At 37.1% G+C, this 19,723-nt stretch overlaps 1 protein-coding gene across 2 annotated transcripts in view; it reads left to right on the top strand.

Moving 5' to 3' along the window:
• The window catches only part of pkhd1l1.1 (PKHD1 like 1, tandem duplicate 1), a 50,676-nt gene that overhangs the window by 7,296 nt on the left and 23,657 nt on the right, over positions 1 to 19,723 (top strand). The window contains exons 13-42 of one of the 2 annotated variants that reach the window (XM_066715953.1): positions 496 to 585; positions 1,183 to 1,448; positions 1,938 to 1,999; positions 3,588 to 3,747; positions 4,113 to 4,245; positions 5,466 to 5,609; positions 6,007 to 6,161; positions 6,709 to 6,816; positions 7,283 to 7,432; positions 7,857 to 7,981; positions 8,392 to 8,555; positions 8,956 to 9,128; positions 9,264 to 9,411; positions 9,644 to 9,798; positions 9,914 to 10,036; positions 10,575 to 10,680; positions 10,811 to 10,918; positions 11,267 to 11,425; positions 11,964 to 12,085; positions 12,480 to 12,612; positions 13,700 to 13,892; positions 14,238 to 14,380; positions 14,604 to 14,708; positions 15,462 to 15,650; positions 15,997 to 16,161; positions 16,323 to 16,531; positions 16,845 to 17,832; positions 18,224 to 18,472; positions 18,852 to 19,001; positions 19,468 to 19,642. In XM_066715953.1, the coding sequence (XP_066572050.1) occupies positions 496 to 585; positions 1,183 to 1,448; positions 1,938 to 1,999; positions 3,588 to 3,747; positions 4,113 to 4,245; positions 5,466 to 5,609; positions 6,007 to 6,161; positions 6,709 to 6,816; positions 7,283 to 7,432; positions 7,857 to 7,981; positions 8,392 to 8,555; positions 8,956 to 9,128; positions 9,264 to 9,411; positions 9,644 to 9,798; positions 9,914 to 10,036; positions 10,575 to 10,680; positions 10,811 to 10,918; positions 11,267 to 11,425; positions 11,964 to 12,085; positions 12,480 to 12,612; positions 13,700 to 13,892; positions 14,238 to 14,380; positions 14,604 to 14,708; positions 15,462 to 15,650; positions 15,997 to 16,161; positions 16,323 to 16,531; positions 16,845 to 17,832; positions 18,224 to 18,472; positions 18,852 to 19,001; positions 19,468 to 19,642 (5,350 nt within the window). Of the gene's footprint in view, positions 1 to 495; positions 586 to 1,182; positions 1,449 to 1,937; positions 2,000 to 3,587; positions 3,748 to 4,112; positions 4,246 to 5,465; positions 5,610 to 6,006; positions 6,162 to 6,708; positions 6,817 to 7,279; positions 7,433 to 7,856; positions 7,982 to 8,391; positions 8,556 to 8,955; positions 9,129 to 9,263; positions 9,412 to 9,643; positions 9,799 to 9,913; positions 10,037 to 10,574; positions 10,681 to 10,810; positions 10,919 to 11,266; positions 11,426 to 11,963; positions 12,086 to 12,479; positions 12,613 to 13,699; positions 13,893 to 14,237; positions 14,381 to 14,603; positions 14,709 to 15,461; positions 15,651 to 15,996; positions 16,162 to 16,322; positions 16,532 to 16,844; positions 17,833 to 18,223; positions 18,473 to 18,851; positions 19,002 to 19,467; positions 19,643 to 19,723 lie in introns of both variants that reach the window. The other variant, XM_066715952.1, reaches the window with a different exon arrangement.

Raw genomic sequence — 19,723 nt, 5'->3', positions numbered from 1 at the left:
AAATGTGGAAAATATTGAACCACCCCTTCGTAAACAAGCATCGTTGTGATTGGTTAAGACGGTTGTGCATGGTTTTTGACATTTACATTTTTTTGGTTATATTGAAATAACATTTTTCCAGTCATAATTTTAGGGTGATCATGATCAAATTGGGTGAGCCTAGGCCCAATCATAGAGCCACAGTGTTTAGAAGATGATGATTGGAATAACATGATGTTGGAACATGTCTTCTTTTCTATATTTTTTGATCACTCATCATCAGTATTTTCAGTATTGATCAGTTTCAACCTTTGTGAAAGATGGAAAAATAAAAAATGGAACTAAAAGACATTAAAAGATGTTGTAATAATATCATTAATGTCATATTATAAAAATAAAAATGCAATGGTTGGACAAGAAAATTAAACACCAAACACTTTCATAATTAATGTGATCAAAGTGGTCCCTTAACTGCTTTTTGTTGTTGTTGTTGTTGTTGTTTATGTTATATTACAGGCAATAATTGTTTGGTCCTGAGTTTATCTAATGATAAAATCATATGCAGAAGCCCGGCATACATGATGCCAAACACAACTCTTTTCCCTGGTGAGTCATTGTCCTTTGTGTTTTGCCTATTAGGTGAATTTACTGTCCTACTTTTTTTTGTTTTTGTCTGCACAAAACAACTTATCTGATTGCAACTTCAAGTGGTGGCAGTGGTAAAGATTTGAATTGTGTGAAGTATTCCAGGCATCTATTGAAAGAAATGTTCAGATAAAGAATAACAGTGTTTTGATTGTGGAGACAAACAATTTATTCATGTATTGTTTGAGTCATGCTTTATTTGAAGGAGAATTTATGTATTTGAAAGTGTGGCATATATTAACAGTCAGACTTTGTTTCATTTTATACTCTGGTGTAATCATAAATGAACAACCAATTTATTATTGCTTAGACATAAAAATCAGAAATTAAATTGTTGTTGGTTCAGAAAGCTAACCTACTGTACATTTCCATAGCAGAAAAAAATAATATATACAGCTCTGTAAAAAATAAAGAGACCACTTAACATTGATTTCTGAACTTGGAGTGGTCTCTTAATTTTATCCAGAGCTGTAGATGTGTTGCACACAATATTAATAAAATGTACCTCATTACACAAACAAAATGTATTTGTAACTAACATTCATTTCTTGAGTCTAGGTGGCAGGGGTCTGAAGCTGGAGGTGTGGAACAACAGTATACCCAACACACTGGATATGGCTATGAATTACAATGCAACCCGGCCTGGCTACTCTGTTACCTGGGTGGATTCCCTGTCCTACAAATGGGCTGATGCATTTGACTTTTTTGTTGCCAAACTCAGTGGCTTCATAGTCCCCTCAGAAACAGACAACTACTGGTTTGCGGTCAAAGGGGATGACCGCTTTGCACTGTACTTCAGTAAAACTGGAAGTCCTAGTGACAAGGTATAGTAGTTTAATGAGTTAGAATACATGTTAAACATAATTGTTGTCCAGAGGCCACTGTACATGTAGACTGGACATTTACTGATTCTGTTCTGTTTTGGTTAATACATAAGCTTTTCAAATTAATTATCAACACATTGCAACATGCATTATACAAGCCGTAAATTGGATACCAGGCTAGTGCCCAGTCTTTATGCAGCATCTTGTGTTTAAAAATCCACTGACTCAATCATCGTTAAGTTAGATTTATTTTCAGACCCGGGGCTATATTCTGTTAACAATTATTTTGGAATTATGGAAAGGACTCTTTTCAGTACTAAACTATGTAATTGAAGCAACAACATACTTTTTAGACAATTGAAGTGATGCTTGGATACACTGAAATGTTGCACTGGGTGTGTATGGTTTAATGCAATGTATTCTGTTTTAGAAATTTGTAAAATATACTGTTTCCTGGACATAATAATGCCTTTCATTCACATATCTTAGGTCAAGATTGCTTGGGATTACTTCGTGCACTCAGAAGTGATGCATTTGCAGGAAGGCAAAGCGTGAGTGTTATTATAGGATTTTCCTCCTACAGAACTAGAAGAGCTACAGAGTTTTGTATTAAAATCCAATGTTTTAATGATGTTTGTCCTACTAAGCTGTTGGTGTATAGTGCTAAGGAAAAGAGCAAGTACATTATACTAGTAGGTGTGCAAAACGCTGGTCCTGTTTATATATATATATATATATATATATATATATATATATATACACTCACCTAAAGAATTATTAGGAACACCTGTTCAATTTCTCATTAATGCAATTATCTAACCAACCAATCACATGGCAGTTGCTTCAATGCATTTAGGGGTGTGGTCCTGGTCAAGACAATCTCCTGAACTCCAAACTGAATGTCTGAATGGGAAAGAAAGGTGATTTAAGCAATTTTGAGCATGGCATGGTTGTTGGTGCCAGACGGGCCGGTCTGAGTATTTCACAATCTGCTCAGTTACTGGGATTTTCACGCACAACCATTTCTAGGGTTTACAAAGAATGGTGTGAAAAGGGAAAAACATCCAGTATGCGGCAGTCCTGTGGGCGAAAATGCCTTGTTGATGCTAGAGGTCAGAGGACAATGGGCCGACTGATTCAAGCTGATAGAAGAGAAACTTTGACTGAAATAACCACTCGTTACAACCGAGGTATGCAGCAAAGCATTTGTGAAGCCACAACACGTACAACCTTGAGGCGGATGGGCTACAACATCAGAAGACCCCACCGGGTACCACTCATCTCCACAACAAATAGGAAAAAGAGGCTACAATTTGCACAAGCTCACCAAAATTGGACAGTTGAAAACTGGAAAAATGTTGCCTGGTCTGATGAGTCTCGATTTCTGTTGAGACATTCAGATGGTAGAGTCAGAATTTGGCGTAAACAGAATGAGAACATGGATCCATCATGCCTTGTTATCACTGTGCAGGCTGGTGGTGGTGGTGTAATGGTGTGGGGGATGTTTTCTTGGCACACTTTAGGCCCCTTAGTGCCAATTGGGCATCGTTTAAATGCCACGGCCTACCTGAGCATTGTTTCTGACCATGTCCATCCCTTTATGGCCACCATGTACCCATCCTCTGATGGCTACTTCCAGCAGGATAATGCACCATGTCACAAAGGTCGAATCATTTCAAATTGGTTTCTTGAACATGACAATGAGTTCACTGTACTAAACTGGCCCCCACAGTCACCAGATCTCAACCCAATAGAGCATCTTTGGGATGTGGTGGAACGGGAGCTTCGTGCCCTGGATGTGCATCCCACAAATCTCCATCAACTGCAAGATGCTATCCTATCAATATGGGCCAACATTTCTAAAGAATGCTTTCAGCACCTTGTTGAATCAATGCCACGTAGAATTAAGGCAGTTCTGAAGGCGAAAGGGGGTCAAACACAGTATTAGTATGGTGTTCCTAATAATCCTTTAGGTGAGTGTATATATATATATATATATATATATATATAATAATCTGAACATAGTTTCCTTTACTTGCCTAAGAGTAGTGCCATTAAACTGGATTCCTGAATAGAATACATACACATTTAACAGCTTTTGATAAAACTATTGATACAATATTTTCCTTTTCTGTACAGGTACTATATTGAAGTATGGCTACAGGAATATGCAGGTGTAGCCTTTGTAGATGTTGGCATGTTTAAAGGGAAAAGCTCCTACACCCCACAGCAAACTGCTGAAGCGGTCAACGAGGTTCAACTCATCCAAACAGTGTGCAACAATTTACAAGAAAAGCAGGTAGGCTGACCTTTTTCCACATATTACAAATCATTTAATTATTTTTTATATTTAGTTTATTTATTTTTGATCTACCCAATTACGTAATTCATTATATATTTCTTCAATCTATCTTTTTGTAATTAATTGTGCTGAGATAGTTAAGCTGATTGTAGACAGTTCTAACTTGGTCACTGGAATTGTACTAGCCTGATAAAACAGGCACTTAAATATAATATTCAACAGTATTGCAGCATAGTTTGTAGTATTGTGTTATTATTTTAGAACAATTAGATTGCAATATGCCAATGAAAACACAAAACTGAGGTTCGATTTTTAATTTAGTAAATTTAGTGAACTAATGTTTCTGTATTTTAATTGGCTAGTTTCTGAGACTTGAAAACTGGTCAAAGGGGAATCCAGTGAATGAAGTTCAGAAGGTCACTGTTACCAGCAACTGCACCAGCTCAGACACCTGCTGGTACTCCTATAGACTCATCTATAATTCAGAGAAAACAGGTATGAGCACAAATTGTTTTTGATATAAAATCCATTGTGTGAAATTGTCTACATTTTGTTTTCAGATACTTTCTTGAACTATCTGAACCCTTTTCTTCATGAACCTCAAACGCTCTCAAATATTTGATTATTTTTCAAAGTGTTTGTAGTATTGTATCAGTTCTGGGGCCAGATTAAATCAAAACTTTGACCCACCCGCTAATAGAAAGGTACAGAACTGTACTCAGTTGTGGCTTAATTTTTAGTAAGATGACACTTTCTTCTAATCAGAAATGTAACCGCTATGATGTACAGGTGTGTAGTTTGCTATTAGCGGGTGGGTCAAAGTTTTGATTTAATCCGGCCCCTGGTCCAGAATCACCAGATTACCTCTTTTACCGTTTATCTCTCTGGGTCTTAAAAAAAAGACATTGACTGGATGTAGTATATCTGGACACAAGGAATCGCTAGTTTGCACACACTTGTATGCATAGGAAAATCCCTTTTGTTGAGCCTACCCAAAGTTCAGTTTTAAAATGAAACATCATTCAATTTATGGAAATTACACTTAGGAGACAGCAGTCTGGATATCAATAACAAGAACAACAATTAATATAGATAAAAACCTGCTTAATGTTAAAATTGGACTGAATTAAATCAATATATCAAACTACTTGCAAATCATTAACTAAAACACAGTTCATAGGGGGTCGATGGCCTTATAATTTGCTTATTTGCAGGTTTTGATTGAACCCAGGCCATTGTTCATTTGAGGTTGTCTTTTTGATTTGTTGTACCATAACTAATCTACTGTAGCTACAATACAACACATTGTCCCCAAAATATAAATTGTTTATGACACATCTGATAGGCCCTATTTTAATTGAAGTATGCTTGTACTTTAAATATATACCTTACATGCTGTATAGTTTTTTTAAATGTTTTTACATACGATCTAAAACAACCTTACACATCCAAGAAAAACTTTGTAAAATGTTTAAATTATTATTGCCTTGATTATTATTATTATTTAAATTTTAAGGCAAAACAAGAATAGATAGTATGCTAAAAAAAATACTTATGTTGAGCAATGCTAACAGGAGCTTGAAATTACTCATTTTTGTCTTGGGAAAGAGTCATAATAAAGCATTACTCTAAAGTCATCTGATACACATTAAAGGCAGAATTGATTTTGTAATAATACCTAAATCATCTCACTTGTTTCCATTAATGTCTTAAAGCACTGCTTTCCGCGGATGCTTCAGCCGAGCAAATTCAGAATGTGTTAAATGCTCTTTGGTCAATCAAGCCAGATACTGTCCAAGTGACAAAAGTGGACTTAAGTCAAGGATCTGAATATACTGTGACCTTCAACTCACAAAGAGGTAAATATTTGCTTTTATGTTGCTTTTGATGAACTTCTAGTTCTTTTTACTTTTTATGGTACTTCACAAGTCTAAATTGCTTCATTAAGTGAAGGACCCATCTATGCAATGTTTGTGTATGCTTTGTTTCAGTATACATTTCATATACTTTCCAAACAAAATTCTCATTGCAAGACAAAAACTAAATGCTTTATGACCTGTACCGACTCCAACCATTCATGTTTTTTAAAATGCAAATCCGTTCTCAACAGGAAGCCAGTAAAGGAGAAAGCCACCTTCCATCTTTTTACTGAGTGATACATTTTACAGTTTGAAGCATTCATTCATTATCAATAAAAGGAGAAGAAGAAACAATATTTTATTTTTATTTACACTTTGAAATTACTTTTAATTCCAGGTGATTTTGAAAGCCTTCAGTATGAGACTTCTGACACTGATGTTAACATCACTGTTGTGGAAGTAACTAAAGGACAGCCCAGTCTAGACACTTTCACAATCAATTGGGATGGGATGCTGTCCAGACCTGTGAGTGCCACTGCATCAGCCACAGAGGTTTGTCTCTATCTTATCCTCAGTCCATCATTATACAGTACAGCATCCTTTGACATCGACTCCTCTTGTATGACAGATATTTGATTCATTTTCCAGCAGATAATTTGCATCCTACATGCCTACATTCAATAGTTTGCATGTTAAAAGAGATGAATACGAGATTTGTAATGTTCTAAAATGTCAGTGTTTATCAAATAATTAGTGAACATTTTTTTCATTATATTTCCTTAACCGTTTCAATTTGTGTTATTATTTTCCAGTTCTCAATTTTTTGTATGCGCAATATTCTTATGGCAGGATATGTTGTTGAATTCACAGAGGATTTTGGCCTGGACCAAATCAAAACCCTACCTACCCTTTGCACATTTTAGTTCCAATACTTTTGGATTTTTTTAGTATGTTTGACCAAAGAGTTTTCTTTCAGGTCATTGAAAACCTCCAAATGTAGTGTTGGTGGGTGGGTCTAAATTTGATTTGGTCCTGTCTTCTCTGATGTTTGTATTTTTCAAAACTGTGAAACAAAAACAATGACTTTGTCTAAGTACAGGTACAATGGGCAATTGAAGACCTGGTCAGTGCTCAGTGCTCAAGTAATCTGAAGTACACTGAAAGTAATGCAGTAAAATTCTTCAGAGATTACGAAGCAAATGAAAGGGTGAGTTTAAGACCATTCTGTTTTTACATAAATATATTAGAATACACTGTATCACTTTATATGAAAGGGTGGTTCACGATGTCTTGTTGAATAAGGGATATGAAATTAATCAATATGAATTATAGCATGCATGCATGTTTAATTAAAAAATATCCATGATGAACACCAAAGGAAATTGAATGATATGGTCAATCTCAGCATAGTCTTACATTGTGCTTCCACACTTAGGAATGGTTCCAGGCAGATTTCAATAGGAAAGCTCTGAAGTTGAGTTCTGCAGCCATTCAACATGCACAGCAAATGCACCGTAGATTACTTGATTAGGTTTCCTTTAATAATGTTTCCATCAACAGAATTGATACCAGAAAAAATACTGTGAAGTCAATTTAGGAGCATAACTGTGATAGGAGAGTTGATTTTCTCTGCAACTCAACTCTTCGGTTGGTTTAACTTTTTTCTCTAGCAGTTAGGTTACCCGAGTGGAGAGCTTGTCTCAGATTCTGAAGCCTTTTGCGGACGATATTCTCTCAGGAATCCATGGCTTATTTTCAGGTCAACAGACATCCAGGAATCTGGCTCTCCCTATAGAGACATCCCACTGCAGCTGTACAGTATGGTGAGAATAAGCTTTGGGTCTAACAAAATAGTTTTAAGATATATTACTATGTCTATAAATCAAGTCAATCACCTCTTTTTATAAGTGTACTTAACGTTGCCATTAGTTCTGAACTGTGGCCCAATAAAGAATGTATTGCAGACCAAGCAATCTGTGCCAATTCATTACAAGATTAATAAAAACAATAATACAAAGTGATAAATCGATTTTACTTTCATCATGACTTTAATATAGCACCCTTACATTTAGTGCACATTATAGGATTTAATGACAATTTTAAACAAAGGCTTTTTTATGGCATGCTATGGCTGCACTGTACAGTAAAATAAAAAAACATGTCTAATCACAATTTTACAATTGGTATACATAAATGTAAAGCACAACTAGATTCCTAAGTTAATATGTAATCACTTCTATTTTTCAGTTTTGCTTTGCATACAAAGGGATTCTGCAGAATATTGTTCAGGTTACGTTTTCTTACACAAACACTGAAAACGTGATGATCTATACATCCTTTGTGATTCCAACCACTTTTGCCCAAGGAGACGAGTAAGTGGTTTTAATCCTGTACATGGTTTTCAATGTTTACATAGCATACTGTTCACTTTACATTTGAGATTCCTGAGTTTCCAGGATTAAGATGAACAAATATATGTTTAATGCAACCTTTAATTGTTTTCTGGGTGAAGGCTGTGATTTTACTGTATGGTGTGCTTACTATACTTTAAACATAATATCTGCTTTGACCTGCATGGTCTGTTTGTGATTTCAAGCAGGTGATATTTTAAAGTCAATTTTTCAGACTGTTGTCTCTCTGTAGGTATGCAACAAAGACAGTTATTATTGAGACAGGCCATGGCTTTTTGAGCAGTATAGCATTATTTCATTTTATTATTAAATCATTATTTTAAATGTATTATTCAAAGATATTTATTTTATACCTCTTTGACAATTTATAGGTGGCAATACACCTGCATTGATCTTCTGAGTCCTTTGAAAACATCAAACCCTGGAACTGCATATATGCTTCAGTACCTGTATCTCTTCAAGGTGCCATCAAATCAAGATTTCTATGTTGATGCAGTCTACATTGGAAGAATGGCTGCAACATCAACTTTTAATGGTAAATGTTTTTGTTGTTGCTATATTTTATAGTTACAGACCTGAACCTTCATCTCACCAGATGGATAATAAAAGGTAAATAAATTGACTATGGAAAACGCAGGTGCTTATGCTTCTCGATACAAACCTAAATGGGGGATGTCTTGCTGTTTGATAATCAATTTGTTCAGTCATATTAAATGTTGGATTATTATCATACTGGTTCATTTCAATTGTGTCCAATTCCTCTAGCTTGTATATTGAGAAAACATGTGACAAGCTGCCATCACAGTTGAAGAGTTGCAGTAGGTGAATAAAATCAGAAATTATATAATGTAGTCCTGCTTGTGTATTACTCCTAGTATCAAATCAGAAAACAAGTCGTCTCAAATTCAGCTCTGTCCACTGTCCTTTTTGAACAGATATTACAACAGAGAGAAGACCCCCAGCACTGGCCCAGAGAGGTATTTTTCTACAGGATATCATGGTGAACAAGATCCAGGAACCAGCAATATCAAATGCGAGCTTTGAAATCACAGTGACTCCTTACTACTGTGGGTATGATTTACCTTTGCTGGCCATTGCGTTTGCACAGGTGAGTAAACTGAACAACGAAAGCACTTACTAATCCGTTTTTGTTATCTCATAAATAATGAATAACATGAATAATTAAATCATTAGTGAAGGACAGTAATGGCTTTTGACAGTGACTTTCCCTGTTCATCGAAAGGTTTTTTCCAACGGAAGTACAGAAGAAGCTCTTTATGGTGGCCCCAGCTGGAATGCGGGGGCGGCCATTCATGTGATCAGGACTCAGAGAGCCAGTCCTCCGGTGTCAGGATTCTTCGATGTGGAGATCTATGGGAAACAGATTATAGGTAAATTAACCGCTGGGTCTGGATTTCAATCTCTGAACGTAAAAACTACAACTGACCAGCTAGGCCAACTTTGTGCAACACAATACCCTGCAGAACCCAAGACAAACATAAAGTGAAATTCATATTTAATAAAGCATAATTACACAGACTATGTCACCGAGACCAATGCAACACCACATATTGCAAGGGAAGACAATGACTCTGATACAATGTCTCTTTAAATTTGTCGCAGGCGTGCCGGTGAATGTTTCAGATTTGGATCTACAGTACATTCTGCAGGGGATCCCTGAAATGGGCCGAATCCAAGTCAGTCACTGGGGAGACTGTAAGGGTTACAATTGGAAAGTGGAATGGCTGTCCAGACCTGGAGACCAACCCCTAATCCAGGTTCATATTCTGTTTGTTTTCACCCATGGTAGTGTTTGAAAGGATATCATCAGGTTTTTGTTTCTTATATGGTTACATGTCGTTACTTATTAGCCCCACCCCTTTCCCCAATCAGATCAATAGCTCATCTGTCACCGGGCCAGCCTGCAGTATACAAGTCAGTGTTGTACAAGAGGGTGGACTTTTCAAACAGAACATCATGGGAGATTATCTGCGAGTGCCTGAGACCAAGCCACAGGTATGCAAAAGAAATACATTTGTGTACAATATGATGTTTCCACACCCAATAAACGTGTGCATATCAAGTCATATTTTGGAGAGAAAATGATGGGGGCTTTGTTTAGGATATGTTTTTATTATTATAAACAGGAATTACTGTTCTACATTGCTCCTCCTCTAATTAGTCTTAAGGCTCTGCTTGATTATATCCTATTTCAATTGTCTGTTCAATTTTATTTTTAAAGATTATTTTCATTAATAGTCAACTAGATGACCAATGGCTGGACTCAAACAAAAGCTGGGTGGAGGCTGGAGTTGGAGGAATGAGAGGCAGAAGGCCCCTTATATTTTTCTTAAAAATAAAATCTTTTGAATGTGGGTTGTAGAGATGGACCCTGCTGCCAACATAGTGTTTCAGAGTTTACTCTTAGTACAATTTTCCATAATTTGTATATCATTGTGCAACATTATCAGATTCATAACATGTTTAGAAATACTTCAGCTGTGTAATGCAAGGTCTTAATAATACTAATACCCCTTCTGTGACTCAATTCAAGGTTCAAGTTTTCATCAATGGCATCCCGTCAATGTGTTCTGGTGACTGTGGGTTTCAGTGGAGCGCAGCAAAGACTCCTGTTGTTTCAGATGTCAGCCCAACAGAAGGTAATCAAGTGAATTTCACATTCTAAGGGGCAATTGGTTGCTGTGTTTTGCCAGAATAATTGTGAATTGTGTTGCACACAATTAATACAATTAATTGAATAATTATCGCAAATTATTTTCTGTATTCCAGGATCAAATGCTCTAGGAACAATTCTGACCATCACAGGCTCCGGTTTTGGCAGTGGAAATGCCTCAGTTTTGGTGGGAGATACAGAATGTGCAATAATTCAGATGAACAGTAAGTCACTGAAATAATATCACACTAACTTGTACTGTTTTTCTTTTTTAAACCTTATTTACTACTGAATGCTCACTTACATGAAGATCAGTTTAGTAAAACACATTTATATAAAATCAAATAAAAGAAAATTGACTTTGCTCTGCAATCTTTATTTTCTATTATTAAATAGTGGTAATGTGATGCAATTAATATTACTTTAAGATTATGTAATGAAAGTTTATCCACCTGTATCATGTCCATGTCATTTTCATTAGCATGGCTCAGCGATATTGCTGGATTATTTATTTTGCTGCTTTTATTTCTTTTCCATGGTCATTTTAGGAAGTTTTAATGTCTGTGTTTCAGGTACCTGGATCACCTGTACAGTGGGTAATGCAAGTGCTGGCACCTACCCAGTTTCTCTCAGCTTTGCAGAACTGGGGCTTGCTCTGAATGTTAATGCGTTTAATTTCACCTACCAAATGGGTGTCTTGAACATCTCCCCTTCGTCCGGCAGCATTGCAGGTAAATGAATTGCAAATGTGTAATCGTTTGGTTTTCCATATGTTGCTTGCTGTTGACTTTTCACTGCTCCTCTCCAATTAAGCAATCTCTCAACTTGACTGTAAGTGGTTCAAGCAGAAGCTTCTTGATGCACACAGCATATTCTCAGCTCAGACAGATCTGTTAGGCACCCCTCATTTGAACAAATGTTAAATGCGAATAAATGTAGTTTTGCTGTGTTTATTAAAAAATACCTCTTTATCAGAAATACTGCTTTGATATGTGTTTTAATTAATGCCTTTACTCTAATTACTTGTTTACCAGCATGTACAGCAAAGATAGATATCTACAGAGTTACTGACGTAGATGTTAAACTCAAAAAGGAGGAAGCTAGAAGGAACACATTTCAAAATGCATAATGTTGCTCTGCAGAATTCTATATTAGCTGCTGTCAAATCTTAAGGACCATTTATAATATGTGATGGCATTAACTAATCTACAGCGTGCTATTTGTCTTCCTCACTTTGATATATTCCTTATTTATGTCTGTGTTTCCCAGGAGGCACGGTTCTCACAGTGTCAGGGTATGCCTTTAGCCAGGACATAATGATTCGTATTGGGTTGAAGATGTGTGCTGTGGTCTCTGCAAGCTTCAATGAACTGAAGTGTAGAACTCCACCTGTAAGTATTGCCTGAAGAAGAACACAAAGTAGATTTGAGTATGACAGATATTAATGAACACTCTTTATATACCTCCTAGCCATTTGCAATTAACCAGAATTACAAATGATTATGTGTGTACCCAATTGTGGGGGACATATAACAGTGTAGCTTGAGAAATCTGTACTGCCACTTTAATGTTTTAACAGTTCTTTAGTTTTGTGTGTGATAAAGTGTGATGCTTATTATTATTATTATTATTATATTAAGATCAGAAATATATTTTATGAAGGGTTGTCATTGTATTATTCAAAGCACATTTCTGTTGGCAACTGTGAATTTAAAAAGTGGGCACTGTAGGGAAATATATTTTGGTGATTAGAGATACAAAACTGTCTAAATATTCCAATTGCAGGGAAGCGCCGGTACCGTTACTATGGCTTTGAAAATGGGTGAAACTGAGGTGTCAGTCAACGATCCTTTCACTTACGATGAGTCTAAGACGCCTTTAATTACAGAAATAAGTTCACGGACTACTAATGTAATGGGTACGTTTGAAAAAATGGTCATTAGTTATCCTGAACAAACTGTGTAATAAAAAGTATTGTGTGCAGCCAAGGCACATGTTGTTATCCAACACTAAAGCAATGAGTAATATAGCTGAAGTAGAAATTCTCACCCTTCATTTGAAACAGTGTTGTTTGGTGATCGATTTAGTTGAATCAATATAGTTCCATTTAACTATACATATTTATCATCTATATTCAGCCTCTAGAAAATTCCAGATTATTGAACTGAGTTATGATAGGGGATGAGTAAACATTTAATCACAGTACTCGATTATCTCAGGTTTATTGTTAACCAGGGGAAAAATAATGGGCCTTCTACAAAGATTTACTTTTCAAATAGTATTCTATGGCTTCCAGAAGCAAACAGAAATGAAATATGCATGCCCTTTTGTCCCTTTATTAATCACAATGACCACAACACAGACTACAATAGATGTGCTAGGGTTTGTCTACTGGGAACAGAGATCATTGTGACACATTATCCCATTTTTGTTGTTTTCATCATTGAAACTCATGTTTTAATTAGAAGGCTCAAAGTCATGTGTAATACTTGATAAATGAACAGCTGCATTCCCGTTGTTTATGGTTAAGTGATACATGAGGAATACACACAGCTGCAGACAAAATATTCACATCCTTCATTTGATAGTGTTATCTGGTGCTGCATTTATTTTGTATTATTATTATTAGTAGTAGGAGGAGGAGGAGAAGGAGTAGGAGTAGTATTTATTTCTTGGCAGACACCCTTATCCAGGGTGACATTTAGTTTTGTGTTAAGTATTGTGTATTAAAATATAGTTATTTAACAGTGATCTTTTTTCCACAGCGTTAAAAATTCAAGAAACTCACAACAAATCTTGTCTGCCTTTTGCTTGTGATTCGAAAGCATTTTATTCCACAGTGCTACACATATGTAACATAACTATTATATTCGTCATTTTATATTTTACTCCATAGTAGTGATAATTAGTAGTAGTTTTGATTAATTTGATAGTATTGCCACAAAACAATTATAATGACCACTGTTGAGAAATAATGTATTATAATTTTATAAATTGGTTTGCAGGAAACATGAGTATTTCCATTGGAGGAAGCAACTTTCAGGACCAAACCAGCAGTAGCTCTGTCTCTATTGGCAGTGAAACATGTGAAATACTTGAGTGGTCTTCAAACATCATAACCTGTTCCCTGCCAAAACTTCCTCCTGGCCTATATAATATCTTTGTACAAGTTGGAAACTGGGGATATGCAGCCGTGGGGTAAGATATTTGCCATAATGCATCTAAAAAAAAATTCAAGATCACAATTAGTCCACATATCCCTTTTTTGTTTTACTGATTTCTCATTTTAACAATCAATTCACTCATAACTTGAGTGTATTTTATCAATTCATTTCAAAAGTTTGACTAGACAAATAATCACACATTACAAACACAGTACATCATTGCAGTTGAGTAGAGATAAGAAGCCTCTATTAATAATTTGCTATAACTAGGTAATTCCGTCTTGGTGGGAGTTAAATTAATAAGCATTGTACATAAGCATATTTCTATGCTTTTGTGACACTATATTAATGATTGTTTTCTTTTTTTTCAATCTCATAGAGCTGGTGTGAATGCTTCCATAGAATACATTTTGAAGGTCACAGATGTTTCCCCATTGCAAGGTTCTCTGTATGGGGGTACAAAAGTCATTGTGACTGGATTGGGGTTCAGTGCACAGGCAGAGGACAACACAGTGACTTTTGGTAAGACTGCTCTATTTTGTATAGTCATAAATTATTCATAATGTAATGTGTTTTTGTGTTTAGATGCATTAGAAGTATGACATTATGTAAATGGCAGGTCATCTTAATAGAAAAATCAATAGATATGTACATTTTAAAGGTTCTGTTTTGAAAGAACTGAGAGAAATTTTAAAATGTTATTTAACCTGTCAAATAGTATAATGTAATTAATGACATTTTGCAGGAAATTACCCATGCAGCATTACATCTGCTTCTGAGACCCAGCTTGAATGTGTCACTCATTTAAATGAAAACCTCTACATTATAACAAATCAAGGCATCCACCCAGGTAGGTTTGGTTTTAATACCATAATTGAATAACAAGGGGAAATATAATAATTTAATAGATTCTGTTTTACATATTTTGGGGGGAATGGTAGATTATTGTAATCATGTAAACCCTGTGGAGCACAGGGTTGTGTGCTCAATCCCAGGTAATGGCTAAATGTAAAAAATGATGTAATATCTTGTAACAATTGTAAGTCACCCTGGATAAGGGTGTCTGCTAAGAAATCAAGTAGTAATATAAACACAAGTAGTAAGTGCAAGCTAGTATGATTGGTGCATTCATTCATTGGCATTGGGTTCACCAGTGAAGCATGGAAGTACTTGAACCAGTTTTAACCAATGGCTCAGTAATTGGTTGAAGACAAGTGCCCGGTGTCCACTATTACAGCAGTGGCTTCCTAGACAACACAAACACGAGATTCATGAAAGGAGTGGTTCAAGTTCAACCAGTGCAACCAAATAGTGGCAGGTTTCAGCTGACATCACAGACTTTACAGTGAGAAGTTGAAATCTGGCAACTCACGATGTATGTAAAGGGCTTGTGCTCGTAGCATATTTAGCTAACCCCATTGTGAACTAGCTGTAAGATTTTCCCCAAGTCTGAATAAACTAATTCTAAAGAGATCTCTTGAAATGTGGCCCACTTGGACCAGAGCTGGGTTAGTTTGTACAATTCCTGAGCATTGCAGGTTATCATAATACATATTTAAGAGACCAAAATATTATGTTTCTTAGTTGTTGTTTTTTTCCTCAGCTTATGGTGTTGGATATGCATGGAGCCCATCTTCTATGCAGGTGTCTGTTGGAGACACTGTCCAGTGGCAATGGCAGGCTCCCTATTTAGTCAAAGGGCTTGGCTACAGGGTGTTTAGCGTCTCCAACCCCAGTGACACAACCTACGATGGCATTGGGTTCACCAGTGGAGACATCAAAACTGATCTAGGTAGATCTCTGAAGGCTGTGTATTATATTCCCATGTCATAAGTTTTAGTTTAGTTAATTTCTGGGCAAACAATGTATCTAAAATGTGTTTTTAAAAGCAAGGATGATGTATTGAAATGTTAAGAAATACCTAGTTAAATAAATAGTTGAATCAAGGTATGAGTAATATATTTGTATTTAAGAGCTTATACGGGATGAAAGCTTAAATACTTAGGTGTACCCTAGGACCAGGATATATGGAGTATGGGTGTTCTGTCCCAATTCTTTCTGTCAGGGAAATCAGTGCATATTTATGAAATCAATATGAAAAATGAAATTCCAAACTCATTTGCTTCTTTTCTTTTTAGGAGTTTTCCGCTATCGCTTCACAGTGCCCGGTGTCTACTATTACAGCAGTGGCTTCCTAGACAACACAAACACGAGATCCATGCAAGGAGTGGTTCAAGTTCAACCAGTGCAACCAAATAGTGGCAGGTTTCAGCTGACAGTGGGAAACATCAGTGCACCAACAGGTACATTATTTTGGTCTTTAATCTTTTTGAACCAACTTGATTGGATATATTTACACGCAGAGATGCATTAATTCCACCTATGCATTGAACTGTACTGTTCTACATTCTTCTTTGGGTTGAGTTTTCTTTGTCCAAAACATTCATATTTGCATTTGTTTTAGATGTGCAACCCATGATGCCAACAGTGACAGAATGCATATCCACACCTCCAAACTGTTCCCAGTTCCTCGAGGCAGAAGGGGATTTTTCATTCTACTTCTCAGACTGTTACTCTCCAACAATCACTGTCATCAGTCCATCGAGTGGAACGGTCTATGATGTCATACAGATAAAAGGAATGGGTTTCAGCAACACCAGCTGTGCAAATGAGGTAAGAGCTCTCTTTACATGTGACAGAGACATGCAGAGCTTGAATCTTAATCAATACCGTTATCTGTATGAAATGTTTTGCTTCTAGGACAAAATATTTTGGGTAAAGCTTGTTTTGTTCGATGCATTTAAAAAATATATTTCTGCCTTTAAATGTAATGTCTTAGTTCATTTATTTGTATATCAGCAATCATGCAATTCAAACATGAAGAGTCTACGAATTTCATTTTCTGTATTTTACTTTCAGAAAGTCACATTATAGGCTAATGAGAAATGTCTCACATTCAAGCTAAACATGTGTGTTATTTTCACAGGTGAAAATCGGAGAATATCCTTGCATTGTTATCAATAGCACCATGACAGAAATTAACTGTAACCTGAGCCCAGATAATGGCATGGGTGTAGGAGTTGCAGAACTGGTGTCTGTGCAGGTCAACAACTTGGGCACTGCCATCAACTCCATCGTGAAGGAGTTCAGCCGTCGCTTTGTTCTGTTACCCGTCATTGATTCCATCAGCCCAGACACTGGAGCCACCACAGGACAAACCAGGGTGACCATCCACGGCTCTGGTTTCTCTGGCCAAGCAGACAGTATCGCTGTGACTGTAGCCAAACAACCGTGCTCAATTGTGTCCATTACCTACACAGCCATCACCTGCGACACCTCTCCTTCGACTGTCCAGACAGGGGACATTCAGGTTTCCATGCTCGGAATCTCAGCCATCTGTCACTCCAACTGCACCTTTGAATATTCCGACTCTTTTGTACCCTCCATTTCTAGTGTCTCTCCAGCCATCATCAATAGCAGCTCAACGATTCTGACAATCAGCGGATCAGGATTTGGAAGCCAGCCTGAAGACGTTGCTGTTTTTGTCGATGGTTTGATATTAGAAGTGAGCGCAGTCACCAACACAAACGTGATTTGCACGGTTGGGCCATTATTTGCAGGAGCTCATATCCTGACGGTTGTTGTCATGAGCAAAGGTCTGGCCACGGGCAGCGCCACACTTCAAAGTGTGGCCAGTGCCACCCTCACACCAAACTACGGAAGCGTCAAGGGTGGAACTCCTTTATTCATCATGGGTAATGGCTTTTCTCAGGGCAACACCTCTGTAACTGTAGGGGGCTCCCCTTGCCAGGCTGTTTTTGTGACACCAAGTGAAGTCCAATGCATAACTCCAGCCCACAGTGAAGGGACGGCTGAAGTTAAAATTCAGGTCCTCTCAATCAGCTACCCTACGCTGAACTACATATATGCCTGGTCATATACTCCAAATATCACAGCAGTGAGCCCTGGAACAGGTATGTCAACAGAACAATTCAAGAACTGAAAAGAAACTAAGGAATTATATCTTCAGGTTAGGTTGTAGGTTGTAAGAGTTTGTTAAAGGCTCCATTTAATATTAGTTTAAATTGCCATGTAACACAATAAATACATGTTATTTTAGGTGTAGTATATAATAGTTATTATTTACAATACTTCAAATGGCAACAGAACTGAATAATGATCTTTTTTGGAAAATGCTTGCGAAGGAACAAGTTGTCATTCAGTTTAAGTTCTCACATTGATTCATGATACAAGTTCACCTAAATAAATCTTACAGAGATTTCAGATAATTAGTTGGGGGGGTAACATATACGACTTGTTGTTTTTGAAGAATTGTATTGAGCCTCATGTGTTCATTACCCTTAGGCTCAAGTGGAACAGTGATCACTCTTACAGGCTCAGGGTTTGGCTCAGATCCTGAGCTTGTCTCTGTGACAATCGACGATACTCCCTGCAACGTGTCGGCAGTGACTGATGTGCAGATTCAATGCTCAGTGGGAAACCATGCAGGAGGCACTTTCCCCGTAATGCTCCATCACGTGCTGAAGGGATTTGCTGCCTCAGCTGTTGTCTTCAAGTATGAATTGATACTTGCATCAGTCACACCAGTCGAAGGTGATATATATTTCATTGTTCATTATTCACATCTTGGAGGAACTTGGTGGCTTAAACCAAGCAGGTATTCAAGATCCTGTGGATGTGGTCTGTTTCGGTTACCAGTTTGAGTGATCTTCAGAATCACCTGAGTAACACTGATGTCACTCCTCTACTGCACAAGCTGTGTCAGACAGAGGACCGGCCTTTCTGAGTTGGTTTGTCACTTGTTTCATGGTGTACAAAGTGGGCACTTGCACCACACCACATTGTTTGGCCACTCAGATGCTTTATATATATATATATATATATATATATATATATATATATATATATATATATATTGCTTTCTATGTAATCAATACCGTTGCTTTGAAACTGAGGCTGTCTGTGTGTGCAGGAAGCTATGGTGGGGGTTCCATTTTGACTCTGCAAGGATCCGGTTTTGACCCTCAGACTTCGCAAGTGCTGGTCTGTAGCCAAGAATGCAATGTCTTGAGCCAGATTTCTACATCCAGCAGCCTTTACTGTGAGGTCCCACCCAGCAATGGTAAGTGGCAGCTCAATCACCATGGCGATGTTGGATTATCACAATTGATATAAAGGATATTGGACAGATAGATTCAAGTTGTTTGATGTTTTAAATATTTTTTACAAGAACATCGTTGCCATTGTGTGAAGTGTCACCTGCTGTGAGCCTGTAGTGAAGACATAAGTGGCACTTGTTAAGAAGTTTGGTTTGATTAAACATTTCAAAACTGGCACCTGCTTAACTACACATATTGTACACTGTGTTTCCCTGAAATCATGAATTCCCTGAGACAAAACAAGCTGTGCTCAACCTAGGGGGTGAAAAATGTCTGCAGTTCTTCATAGGGGGCTGATATCACCCAGAACCATTAATTTAGCCTATAGCCTCGCTTCAAGCTACAGTCACCATGTGGATACTGTTAGTCTGTTCTGTGTTTTGTTGTTGCCACTATTCCAAATACACCTGTTTCAATGTTAATTAATAGGTACTGGAACACAACAGGACTGCACTGTCAAGGTCATGAATGGACAGGAATCAGTGAACGTATCGAATGGCTTCTCTTACAAATTGTCCCTGACACCTGTAATCACTGAAGTATCTCCAAGGAGAGGAGGGACAGCAGGAGGCACCAGGCTCACAATTACAGGCTCCAATTTCAGGTAGTCTCAGCATGGGCCTCCTATCACATTCAGCCATAACCAAAGAATGGAGAACAGTTTAATTATACAGCACTTTCCATT

This window comes from Amia ocellicauda, chromosome 10, assembly GCF_036373705.1.
Source record: "Amia ocellicauda isolate fAmiCal2 chromosome 10, fAmiCal2.hap1, whole genome shotgun sequence".
In the NCBI taxonomy this organism is placed as follows: domain Eukaryota; kingdom Metazoa; phylum Chordata; class Actinopteri; order Amiiformes; family Amiidae; genus Amia; species Amia ocellicauda.
Note: the sequence above shows the minus strand (reverse complement) of the source record. Positions and strands in the feature narration are given on the sequence as shown.